Source organism: Saccostrea echinata, unplaced genomic scaffold (assembly GCF_033153115.1).
Source record: "Saccostrea echinata isolate AGI-Se365-2 ecotype Australia unplaced genomic scaffold, CSIRO_AGI_Sech_v1 ptg000054l, whole genome shotgun sequence".
Lineage (NCBI taxonomy): Eukaryota > Metazoa > Mollusca > Bivalvia > Ostreida > Ostreidae > Saccostrea > Saccostrea echinata.
In genome coordinates, this window is record NW_026889803.1 from 52,907,407 (window position 1) to 52,920,832 (window position 13,426).

Below are 13,426 nucleotides of genomic sequence, written 5' to 3' on the forward strand. Positions count from 1 at the left end.
GAAATTGATATTTTAAAAGTTAAAATAAGAAAAGAAGGGGGTGTATATCTTACCCAATTCTGCTCCTAAACTTATTGGGGGATTTTGTACAAAGTATTTCTTCCTGCTATAAACCTATAATTAACTGTCAGTACAAAGTATTGAGATACATGTATATTATTCGAATTTATCAGTCAGGGGAAAAAATCAATTCCCTGCGCTTGCGCGGGATTTCATCTAGTTTATGTAGATTTCAAAAAGCATAAATGGTTTGGAATAGCAAAGAGGGATAACTCTATAATTTTGGTAAAACGTGTTTTTCACTATAGAAATCAACGAAAAACGGAAAATATTTATAAAACATCCCCACCCCCCTTGAAACAAAATAAAATCCTTTTTACAGGTATTATGGAGTGTTGTTTCACAAAATTCATACCAAAGCTTTTTTGTGTTTCACGGGGGGGGGGGGGGGGGGGGGGGGTCATACATTTATAGACAAAAACAGCAAAAATGCACTTTTTTACCGATTTCAAATGACATGACAAATTTTTAAAAATGCATTTTATTAATCTTATACATTAAATTTTACACAAGTTTAACATACGGAGAGATTTAGGGGTCATTTATCAATTTCCATGCATATCTAAAAATTTGGCGATGTTTTAAGGCCTGATTTCAATGGATAATTTTTTTTATCCCCTTATGAAAAGAGTTGTAAAAAAAGCAGTAACTTTTTGACGCTGGTTTTAAATTAATAAATTAATTATTAATGAAGTATTCTTTGTATTCAAATAAGTTTTAATGGTTAAAATGCAAGATGAGTTTAAAATGTAGACGGGAATCGAGAGTTAGCGTTCGTATTTCTTTAACATTACTATTTTTATTTAATGACACTACCCCTACCTTCTAATGATACATGCAGTTTTCATTGATAACCTCCCATTTATTTTATATACTTCCTGTTGTCTGCTGTTGCTTCAAAAACAGACAGCCTTTTGAGCTACGTATTGGTAAGGGATTGTTAAATCTGGTGATTTTTCTGAAAAAACAAAACAAAAGAAAACAGACTATTTCACCGTCTACTTTGTATTGTGTGGTGAAAAAAAAAATAAAAAAGAAGAAGAATTCAGTTAAGGAAAAAAAGTTTGTAGGCCTAGTAAACTAACATTCACATGTCAAAGAAGGCTTGGATATTTGCTCAGAAAAAGCAACGCGAAGTGTAGAAATCGAGTTTTATTCCTAGCCCTACCAACTCTTTCTCTCTGCCAAATTCCTTTCCATTTTTCAATATTTTGCCCCATGTGAATCAATAGTAGACAGTGGAATCCTCAGTGTTTCAATTTTTGTAATTCTTTGATAATAAATATCTATAACAGGCTTTCTTTTTCAAAAACACTTATTTTGAACATTAGGAAACTACCGGAAGTATAAAAAGAAAATGGCAAGTCATGAAAACTGCATGTAAAAAAAGTAATAAATATTGTCATTTGATGAAAAACTTATTTCAAACTACAAATATTTCATCTTTAAAATATTTTGAAACGAAAAAATTCTCAATAATTTCTAGAAGACTATATACATGTGTATATACATTCTGATTATACATGTAGGAAAACACATGCAGTTGATGATAAACTACTCATTTTTTTTTAAAGCGTTAATATCATATATGCACATGGATGGCATGCTTGTAGTTACAAATCATTTGATGTAGAATGTAATCGGAAACAATTTTATGCCATTGACAAATCATACATGTAATACATTATTGCTCACATTATGCAGGGGTTTAAATGCTTAAGAATGTAAAAGCATAAATCTTTTTACATGTTGTTCGTGTATGTTGTGTTATTAGTTTGAATATGCTATGATTTTTGTGTGCATGATAGGAATATTATGTATGCATTTTCAAGAACGCAATGATTCCGGTGAAATGTATATTTATTTTACGTATTTATGTCTGTATGTAAAACAACAATAATAATGACCCAGAGAATTTTTTATCAAGGTATCTGAAACTGGCCAAGAAAAATGTAATATTAACTAACATTAATGACCCGTATTTATTAAAAACTCTCTCTATACCACACTAGGGTTCTGATTTTGTGGTATTCTTATGTAGTCAGAGTAATCTGCCCTTAGATCATTAGAACTGTGAATATTACTCAATTTGTAGTCAATTCAAGGATTCTTAATATTTTAATATGTCATGATAAATCAATAATTGAACACTTAAGTGTTCAATTAAAATTTTCATGTATTTTCTCCACTTAGTTTGAATTTAACATTTTTCATGGGGGTAAATGCCAGGTAACCTACGTTGAAAATGAAAAGGATAATATTTACATCTTTAATTTATAAAATATTATTTTTTCATTGTTCATAAAACATTTGTTTCAGTGTATAGATGGGTCCTTAAATCATCAAGAAACAAAAATAGAGCTTTTATGTGCCTTTTATGTACAATTATACAAATGTAAGTTGCACATAACGCCCATTTCTTTGTTACAAATGAAAAGCATAAGCCAATGTAGAACATCTAGAAAGGACCAAATTGACAATTTTGAGTTGTCTGAAATATTTCTTCCTGCAAAATAAAGACTCTAATTTAGAAAGTTTTATTGCTCTTTCTACAAAAGGGTGTATTCAAATTTTAAAAAAAATTGACCTACAGGAGAGAACAATTTTCCGAAAAAGTAACATGTCAGAATCAAAGTCCATTGGTTACTTTCTATTATATATGTTTAAAAAAATTCAAAGAAGATGGGTGAACAAGGCGTGCAGAATGCCTATAGCTTCAGATATTAAAAAAATCGTATTCAATTTGTGAATTATAAGTATTTAAAATATAGTTATCGTTATTGAAATTTATGAAATTATGGTCAACAAAACTTTTCTGAGAAAAAAAAATCTCGGAAAAAATTATTCTTTTATCAAAAAAATAAAATGGTATTCGTGGGATTCGAACCCCCCTAACAATAAAAATCCGGAGTATCATATTGCTTTGAGACTAACACGCTAACCACAACGCCACGCAGCTCCTGGTGAATAGTGGCATTTAAATCATGTTTGTGATATGACCCTTGACTTAATGGACTTCAAGTATTTCTCGGAAAGATGTGAATGCTTTGTCATAAAAGTGTACTTTTGAGGTATAGTGGGTCTTAGCTCCATGTTTTTGTAAACCAAAAAATGTATATTTTTATGCAAACTTTTAGGATCAACTTTCAAAAAAATGGAGCGAAGACCCACTCATATCGAAAAATTTTGTTGAAGTGTGAGAAAATGATCGTTTTTGTCCTCTTTAGTGTGTGTATGCTATTTTGTAGGCAAATAATTTCAGTCTTTGTGAGATTTTTGTAAGTTGTAGAGATTTAACATAAAATATACTTTAATGTTAGATGAAATATCAAAGAAAATTTTTATATAATTGAGATTTTATTTTTCACTTCATGTTTGTCGCACTATAGGCACTTCGCCCGCCTTGTTCACCCATCTTCTTTGCATTTTGATTTTTTGAACCTAAAATTTATTATTTGCAATTTTAAAAATTAATCCTCAAAGATGGCTAAAACAGCATTTTCCATGTTTAAGCACTGGTTTTGCATAAATTTTGGCCTAGAAGTTCTTCGGGACAGGCCCGCCCCTAAATAAAATTATATTTTTTAAATAGGATTTGAACTAAGGAATGGTTTAAAATAGGATTTTTTAGGGGCACCCCAGCCCTACGCTTGAAATTCACACAAAAAAATAAGGAAACTTGGTAATACATGTATATTCTACTTTTAATAGTCAGAATTCCTCAAATGGTTAAACCACTGACTCTTCATAAAACAGTTACATGTACTTTTTGGAGTCGTGGTTCAAATCCACCTTGCACCACACTTTTAGTTTTAAATTCTTGCCTTTTCAAACACAATTTTAATCTTTTTAATAGGAATTTTCCTTCAATTATCAATCTTTAATTCAAGTTCATTCTTGATATTAGAGAAGGCAAATCATAATTTAATTCTATGTAATAAAAATGCAGGCATGTACAGGCACATTTAACACCAATGTAGTCAAGCTTTCTGGCACAAAAGATTAATGAAACTTACAAACTCTGCATTTTTTCCCAACAATAAAAATTATGTGAATTATATTGCATCAGTATTGTTACAAATGTAAACTTTGCTACAAATGATTCCTAAGCATTTTTTCCACAATATTTAAGTAGTAGATAAAGTCCTGCTTACAGAGCATATCAACTGATATCTGTTATTTCACAATCTTCTGTAATCAATTTCCAGACTCTTGTTTGATTCAATTTTTTTCATTTGAATTCACGTCAATATTTCTCAAAATAAATAATTTCTTTCGAGTAATATCCACCCGACAAGAATGAAAAAAGATCAACTGTATATCACAAGACATTAACATTAGCAATCATTCATTCTCAGGTGATCACAAACAATGAGAATGTTTTGTCACCGATTGTCTTCCCCATTAGTAAAGTCCTTGTCTTCCCCATTAATGTCTTTAGAGCCTGTGAGCTGTTTATCTGATTCTTTACTTCCTCCATCTTCTTCCTCCTTCTTTCCATCTTCTTCCTCATCACTATCCTCATCTTCCTCCTCACTCTTGTTTTCCTCTGTAAGTGAAATCAAATTACCTTACAATGACATGTACGTACCATGTATTTTTCCATATTTTTTGACTGATGAACAATTTATTATTTGAAGATATTTGTGATATTCAAAACTTCAAAATATATACTATTATAAAACTACAAAATATATATAGGATCTCCCATGATTTGTAGTTGGATATGATTTTTATCCAACGAGTTGTGTGTTTTTTATCCCCGAGCCTTGGCGAGGGGATAAAAACACACAACGAGTTGGATAAAAGTCATATCCAACTACAAATCATGGGAGATTCTCTTTATCCCATGTTTAATACTTCACAACCAATGTTTTACACTGTTTTATATAGGACTCCACTTTATTTTACTTCATCGCGCTAACACAAAAACCACTGTGACTTCACAACTGTGGATTATGAAGAAATTATCCAATGAGTCATATCCACAGGATAAAGGGGTAAACATGGGATAAATACTATTATAATGTCAAAGGAGCTAGGGGAAAAACTAAGTCTCAACCAGAACTTGAACCCAGGGCCTCTGTCAGTGCTTTAACTACTGAGCTATTGAGGCCTGATATGTTGATTGACTCTCCTATGACATAAGTTTGGGTTGGTACCTTTAGGGGCAAAGGCCTTTAAGGAGGGTACAATGTTGTGGTTAGTTGGTTCTATTGCCATTCGCCAGAGAGCTAAGTTGGTAGAGCTAGGAATCTAATCATAGTCTGGTATATATGGTCAGGATTTCAACTCGGGCCCCCTGAATAGTTAGTTGTGCACCAAATGTCACAGGTATTGTAAAATCAAGTCTCAAGTGGGACTCAAACCCAGGGCCTTAGAAGTACCATGTAAGCGCTCTAACTACTGGGCTATTGTGACCCAATATGTTGACTGACTCACACAATTGTTAACCCGGGGACAAAAGGTCTTTGTCATACAATGTATAAGTAATATTTAATTTTCAAGTATGTTATACCTGTTATTCCATTTAAAGATAGGTAACAATAAGTATGTCAACCAGAATAATATAACAACTCCCATGTACCTTTCTCTCCAGTAGCTCTGCTCTTCTTTGCTTTCTGTCTCTGTTTCTTTTTATTTCTGGAATAAAATGTACTTATCATGTTAGTAAAATATAATTTCTTCTGAAGAATTTATTTACTAGACAGATATTGTAAGTTTAAAAGGACAATTTTTTTTTATATTGTTAAATCATATACATTATGTATACAGTCAAACCTTGTTATCTCGAACTCAATGGGACTGAGAAAAAACTTCAAGATATCTGAGGGCTTGAGATATCGAGGGTAAAATACCTAAGGAATACGTGGTTAGGACTTTCAAATGAATTCGACATATCCATGGTATTCGAGATATTCGTGTTTGAGATACCGAATTTCAACTGTATCTACTAAATGTTAAATTTACATCTAGTAAAATACATTTATATGTCAATGTAACAAAAACATGATTTCTCATGATATATTATTTGAGAAAACAGACTTAAAAATAACTTTTAAAATATGAATTTGTAAAATATTTTTAACATGTGTTAAATTCTTTATATTTACAGTCAGTGTAATTTTCTTTATGAAATCCATTAGAAATCTACGATGTTCAAATCTCTATAACACATGCGAAACCTTGTCACCGCACTGTAGAGTACACAGAAGGAACTATATGCATTTTCAATATCTATATGGAACACCAAAATGTATATAGTTTTGACTCAATTAAATTAAAAAAAAAACAACTACCCTGTTAAATTAACCTAAAATACAACAACTGTGCATTTAAAATTAATTTGTCTTTTTTTTTCTCGCAATGTTCATTTGCATTATTTAACTTCACAAACGGCTCTGACATCTATTAAGCACACCAGTTCTGAAAGGCGCTAAATTCATAATAAAGATTAACGAAATAAACAATTATGAAGAAAGAAAATTAGAAGATGTAAATGTAAGCATTGAATTCTTATTTTGAATGTCGTCGGTCCTATAACACTGAATTATTTGACTGAATTTTAAGTCCATAAATAGTTATCCAATACTGGAACAATTTTTTTACAAGTTTGCTAGCTTCTTCAGAAACACTCAATTTAATCGATCTCCGCTTTTATAAATTTATTCAAGCTTCCATGGTTAAGAATTTTAAACAGCCTCTCAAAACATTTTTTTATTCAATGTTTTGATATTCTGTTGTATACTTGGTTCATTATTTCACACAAACTAAAAATAAACATTTTTATTGGATTTGCAGATTAAGATCCTCAACAATACAATGTCACTTTATCCTATTCATATCAAATCTTTAAAGGTCTAGTAAATGAAAGGAGCCTACAGATTTCTCAAACCTGAAAAATGAATTTCTTTAATAACGCTGAATTTCCATATCTTGGTTAAAAAGGTATATCCGGGCATAATTTTTCAGTAAACACAACAAAATTAATTTAAACTGACATTTTCAATGAAAAAAGAAGAAAATCAGCTATGAATTTGTGAGGGTTTTTTTTTTCATATAAAACACATGATATGTATCCAGATTGCCTACAGACTTCCAGAAAATGGTAATTTGTATAACTTTTCACATGGTTTCAAACTGAATGCAGTGAAAATACTTCATTGTCTACATAATTAAATGATAACTGTAAAGTATGGGAAAATTTAAGTTTGAATTAATTATGACATCTTCAAGTTACAAATGTAATTAAAAGATCTGTTAAATGAGTTCACACAGCCTTTTGGTGCCAGATCCTTGATGATGTCATAATTAATTCATTGCAATGCATTACCATTACATTTAGCATTGCCTCAAGCCTGTTATCAACCATATATCATTTCATCAGATTCCTTCATGTCAAATATATATCTTGACATTATATGAGCATGTACGTTATAGGTCGTATCTTGTCATCTTTTACTCACCTTTTTGCCCTCTTCTTAGCTGTCCTTTCGTCTGCTGCTTTTTGATTTTCCTCTACCTTTTTGTGAAATTCTGCATCCTTTTCCATCTGCAAAATACTTCCATGTTACCATTTGAAAGTACAATGTAATTCATTGGCAAGACTCGTGAATATATGTCAAAGTCAATAAAAGTTCGTCCTGGCATTAACACACCTGTAGTATAAATAAACTGGTGTTACCTATCTGTCATACCTACCCTTTCTGCCTTCTCGTTGATGAACTTCTGCCTAGCGTACTCTCTCCGCCTGACTCCTCTGTAAACATGGAAATCCCCACTGCCAGCCCCTGCACTGGATCCTAAAAATAAGAATTGTACCTTTTAAATCAACCTAACTCTTTAATTCCATTGTTTTGTAGATATAGCAGTGTAATTAACAACAGTATGAGACTATAGAAATGCCAAGCAGTCTCTTTTGATACATGAGAAGAACAGAAAAGTTGTCCCATAGCTTCAGTATTATAATATGCTTATTTATCCTTCTACAACACATCAATTCAAAACAGATAACTTGCAAAAAACCTCTTTCAGACACATTTTAAAGCAAATGTAGTGAAAATTACAGTTGTATTTGTATTGTTCAAAGTTTTAATGGCTTGAAATCTTAAAAGAGAAATAGAGCACAGTACAGGTACATGTAAAAATAAACCCCATTTGAAGTATACAAATTCTTCTGGGAGACATGCAGGCAAAAACCATACAAATGATGTGAGGACAGCAGAAATGTATCATTTGAATTTGAAAGTTATATCAATTATAAGTCATGATTAGGAAAGGTTTTATATAAAGTTTCTCATTCAATATTAAAGAATAATCTTACCCCAAACATTCCTGATGAATTCATGGGGTGCTCTGGGTTCTTTCTCTTTCGATTTTTCAGGTATGAATGCTTCTTTATTCTTCATGAAAAATGTACAAGAAAATAAAAAAAATATAAGAATAACAGACAGTCTTAAATACTTGGCAAATCAAACATATAAGCTTCATAAAACAAGAGGCCCATGGGCCACAACGCTCACCTGAGTTATTTTGGCCATGCTGTTCTTCACCAGACCCCCCCCCCCTTGTAATACTTACTGCGGCCCTGCCGTACCCCTGGGGGCCATGATTTGAACAATTTAGAATCTACACTACCCAAGGATGCTTCCACATAAGTTTCAGCTTTTCTGGCCCCGTGGTTCTTGAGAAGAAGATTTTTAAAGATTTTACCTATAATTACAATGTAAAACTTTGATTCCCTATTGTGGCCCCGCCCTACCTCTGGGGGCCATGATTTGAACAATTTAGAATCTACACTACCCAAGGATGCTTTCACATAAGTTTCAGCTTTTCTGGCCCAGTGGTTCTTGAGAAGAAGATTTTTAAAGATTTTTTCCACATATTTCAATGTAAAACTTAGATTCCCTATTGTGGCCCCACCCTATCCCCGGAGGCGATGCTTTGAACAATTTAGAATCTACACTACCCAAGGATGCTTCCACATAAGTTTCAGCTTTTCTGGCCCAGTGGTTCTTGAGAAGAAGATTTTTAAAGATTTTGCCTATATATTTCAATGTAAAACTTTGATTCCCTATTGTGGCCCCGTCCTTCCCCCGGGGCCATGATTTTAACAATTTAGAATCTATACTACCCCAGGAAGAAGATTTTTTAAAGACCCCACCCTATTTTTGTCTTTTCTTGATTATCTCCCCTTGTAAGGGGGTTGGCCCTTCATTTTAACAATTCATACCCCCCTTGACCCAAGGATGCTCTGTACTAACTTTGGTTAAAATTGGCTCAGTGGTTCTTGAGAAGAAGTTGAAAATGTGAAAAGTTTACAGACGGACAGACAGACAGACAGCTAGACAGACAGACGGATGGACGATGGACAACAGGTGATCAGAAAAGCTCACTTGAGCTTTCAGCTCAGGTGAGCTAAAAAAGAACACTGTACGTAAAAACTGAATACAATAAGATGTGTATGTGAAACACTGATGCATCTGTATGGCAGCTCAAGGCTAAAGTTTTTCAAATGTAGGTCAAACTCCAAGGTCAAGAGGTAAGAAATATCTGAACCCAAGAAAAGGCCCAGTCACAAGGAATGTGTACATGAAATATGAAAACCCTAGCACCAACCATTCAGAAAATAAGGCCAAGGTTAAAGTTTTTTAAGTATGTTATATTCCAAGGTTAGGTCATGAGGTCAAATACCTGCAAAGAAATGGTCTTGTCACAGGGAATATAACAGTGAAATATGAAAGCCCTAGCATCAATCATTTAAAATTAATAGGCAACGTCAGATCTGGGCAAGGTTAAAGGTTTGTTTGTTTTTTTTTCAAATTTAGGTCAAACTCAAAGGTTAAGGTCATGAAGTAAAAAATGTTGGTTCCCAAAGAAAGGTCTTGCCATAAGGAATACATGTGTGATATATGAAAGCCCTTACTTTAGTGTATGGTTTTGATGTGTGCTTCTTGAATTTCAGCCAGAACTGTTGTAATTTATCCAGTCAGAAAGGTTCTAACAAGACTTTCTCAACTGAATGAAATAACAAAGAAAACCAGTTCTGGTTAACATGAGCACAATGAGAAGCAATCATACTTATCCATGCCTCACCGCACACAAGGTGGTGTAGAGTTACTAAAACGATGGAAATACATCTTTTCCTTAAAAGTGTTCAAATGCAGCAATGTTAAAACTATCTTTGCATTGGATTGGTTTTTAAATAATCCCTAGTATAAATATTAGTAGTCATTTATTTGCAATTTTTTTGTCTTTTTAAAATAAAAGGAAAAATTGTCAAAATTTGCCTTAAAATAGCTAAATAAAGCTACCTGAGGTAGGTAAATAAAGCTATGGTAAGTAATTTTAGCTACGTAGCTAAATGTACTGATTGTACTGGACTGGACAAAGATAACATTTCTCTCAGCTTGAAACACAGGCACTTCTTTCGTATATGGGGCACCCCTACTTATCTTTACCACAAGGTACCTAACTCAATTTCAGGCACCCCCGCTTCAAGCTTGTATTTTACTCATATATCAATCATTAACCTACTTTAGAATTATATCGTTCGCTTCTCGAGACTTTTTTCTTGTCAAATAAATCCTTTCAGGCGTCTCTGGTCGAGCCTCTTTATTGTAAACCACTCATTTATTCCTCGAAAATTACCTCGATACATATTAAAATTTAAGACTTTAGATAGGATACAAATTTCCGGTTGGGGTTATGAACAAAATACAAGCTTGAAGCAGGGGTCCTGAAATTGAGTTAGGTACCTTGTGGTAAAAATAAGTTGGGGTGCCCCGTATATGAAACAAGTGCCTGTGGCTTGAAATGGGAAGCAGCAAGCTAGATACTCTGATGTTAGTCGTAACTTGTAAGATCTTACTCTCGGAGTTTCATTTTTTAAAGATTATTCAAACGCTAGCAACTAAAACAATTCTTGCTTTTCTTTCAAAAGTATGTTTTTCTTACTCTGGAAGCTCGCCATCATCATGTTGGTTTACTAAAATTGTATATTTACTTGCATTTAAGAGTCGAAAGCCAACAAGAAAGTTATACCGGGTTTTTCATCAACTTTTCGAGCTTTAATCTCTGGAGATCTGTTGCACCTTTCAACACTTTGACTGATTTATTTTCATCGCAGTTTGGTTTTTCTAACTTCGACTCCATTTTGCTTTTCTTTGATAAACCGTTCCTAGTTGTGTCGAATTGTATACCGTGAGATAAGCTGTACGTCAAATGTCATGTCGGTTGACATACGTTTTTTAAAAGTTTTTATGTTCCGCCATTAATATATTATATGGCCGGGCTATATCGTGTTTGTCATGTCAGTCTTCCATACGTCCTTAATCAGGTCTGGGCGGCCTCTGTTTTTGGAGGATAGCTAAATTCAATATGGCGGCCAAAAGTTTTACCATATATGGAAACCGCGTTGCATTGTGGGATAGTTTATCCTCCGATTTCAGAGGATAACACAGGTAATTTTCAAACACCTCGTGCCTACCTTTAATCAAAAAGTGCAAGCACCAGAGTACATGTAAATAAAAGTTCAAACATTAAACTATCGATTGTATGTGGCGATTTGAGATTCTATGTCTAGATATTTTGCAATTTATTTTCAAAGTTAGCACTTTTGGCGCTCCATTATTATTGAATATTTCTTGTTATTTTGTTTTATTTTTTAGGATTTTTCCCTATTTAGACAAATAAAAAAGGACTTTATATTTCTTTTATATTTTCTTTTAATTCAAAAAAAGGAAACGCAAAAGAAAACGCATTTTAAGCATATTTAAAACGCAAAATATACTCTGCCTAATAATTTAAGCAAATAAAAGTATAAATGGATTGAATGAATAATTATATAAATAATTTGAATAGCATAAGTAAAAAAAATTAATAATTTAACATGTTTACTAAGAAATTAACATATATTCATACAGCCATGTGTATACATAAACAAATAAAATATTATAAAGTGATGTGCTTAATAATTATTAAATGAAAGAAATAATGAATGATTAAAATTAATTTTTCAAAAAATTGTTTATCAAAATTTCTAAACTGCTTATCACATAATTACGGTACTGGAAAATCAGCGTGGTTATAATTAACCTCAGTCACATGCAGATAAGTGCAATATTTGTTTTCCAATCTGTGTACCGAATAAATGATTGACGGCAAATTACAAAAATATAGTTAATATATTGATTTAATATCTGGAATTATCCATCATCGTATGAAATTGTACCTTTTATTTGTTTTGATTTTGAAGTCAGTGTACGGTTCATAAATTCAAGAGTTGCTGTTATTTGTTTGGTTAAGAGTTAACTGCCCTTAGTTTTGAAAATCCCGGTAGGTGGCAAGACTGCTATCCTCTGTTTTCAGAGGATAAAATCTATCCTCCAAAAACAGAGGCCGCCTAGACTTGTTAATTTGTTCTTACACCCTTCCGCCACACTGCTTTTACAGAAATTACAGAAGCTCAGTCTAAAAAAATTCAGATATTTTATAAATCCTTGCGTGCTGATAGATATTGGTAAGAAATATCAACTTCATCAACTCTTTTGACCTTGACCTTCCCTTTGACCTTGACCTCACTTTTCTGAAATTTGTGTTTTAGCTAAGTCTCAAAGAAACTATATATTCAAGATATTTTTATCAAACTTCATATTTATGCTGATACTTATTGTTGAGAGCTGTTCAACTGCATCAAATTTTTTTTAGCTTGACATTTCCTTTGACCTTGATTGCACTTTAATTAAATTAATTATAATCTCAATTTCAAAGAAACTTCTAAGGATATTGTTATCAGTTTCAAAGAAACTATTCAAGATATTTTAATCAAACCTAATATGTCGATACATATTGGAGAGATCGAGCTATTCAACTGCCACTTAGTGACTGCATCAACATTTTTTTACCTTGATTTTTCCTTTGACCTTGACCTCACATTTCTTCAATTAGTGTTTAGCTCAGTCACAAAGAAACTCAGAAATTTGACTAAAAATTCAGACTTAAGTCTGAGATTTAACTTTTTTTTTTTGAGAAATCCAAGCCTGATCTTTTAATCAAACTTCATATGCAGAATTACTTATTGATGAGAGCAGTTTAACTGCATTGACAATTTTTTTACCTTCCCTTTGACCTTGACCTCACTTTCCCTAAAGAAGCATTAAACTCAGTCTCAAAGAAACACTTTCCTGAAATTTGTGTTTAGCTAAATTTCAAAGAAACTTTTCAAGATATTTTCATCTAATTTTATATGCTTCTACATAAGCTAATGTCTGCAACATTTCTTACCTCGACCTTTCCTTTTACCTGACTTCAAAGAAACTATTCAAGATATTATTATCAAATGCTGATGCATACTGATGAGGTAGAT

The 13,426-nt window shown here is 32.4% G+C and overlaps 1 protein-coding gene across 1 annotated transcript; it reads right to left on the reverse strand.

The window, feature by feature from the left end:
* Positions 1-3,746: 3,746 nt before the first annotated feature.
* Positions 3,747-11,221, reverse strand: LOC133205513 (PRKR-interacting protein 1 homolog). Its single transcript, XM_061341341.1, has 6 exons — positions 11,104-11,221; positions 8,384-8,462; positions 7,762-7,862; positions 7,527-7,612; positions 5,648-5,703; positions 3,747-4,609 (listed from the first exon to the last, which is right to left on the reverse strand). The coding sequence occupies exons 1-6, from the start codon at positions 11,212-11,214 to the stop codon at positions 4,446-4,448; spliced, it is 597 nt and encodes a 198-aa protein (XP_061197325.1). The 5' UTR covers positions 11,215-11,221; the 3' UTR covers positions 3,747-4,445.
* Positions 11,222-13,426: the final 2,205 nt, after the last annotated feature.

What these genes read in the sequence shown, in the direction of transcription:
- LOC133205513 (XM_061341341.1), bottom strand. Translation starts at nt 11,214, where the DNA reads ATGGAGTCGAAGTTAGAAAAACCAAACTGCGATGAAAATAAATCAGTC. An exon ending in ATTCATCAGGAATGTTTGGG is followed by an intron (nt 7,863 to 8,383) that starts GTAAGATTATTC and finishes TCTTATTTTTAG; the next exon opens with GATCCAGTGCAGGGGCTGGC. An exon ending in TCAACGAGAAGGCAGAAAGG is followed by an intron (nt 7,613 to 7,761) that starts GTAGGTATGACA and finishes AGTATTTTGCAG; the next exon opens with ATGGAAAAGGATGCAGAATT.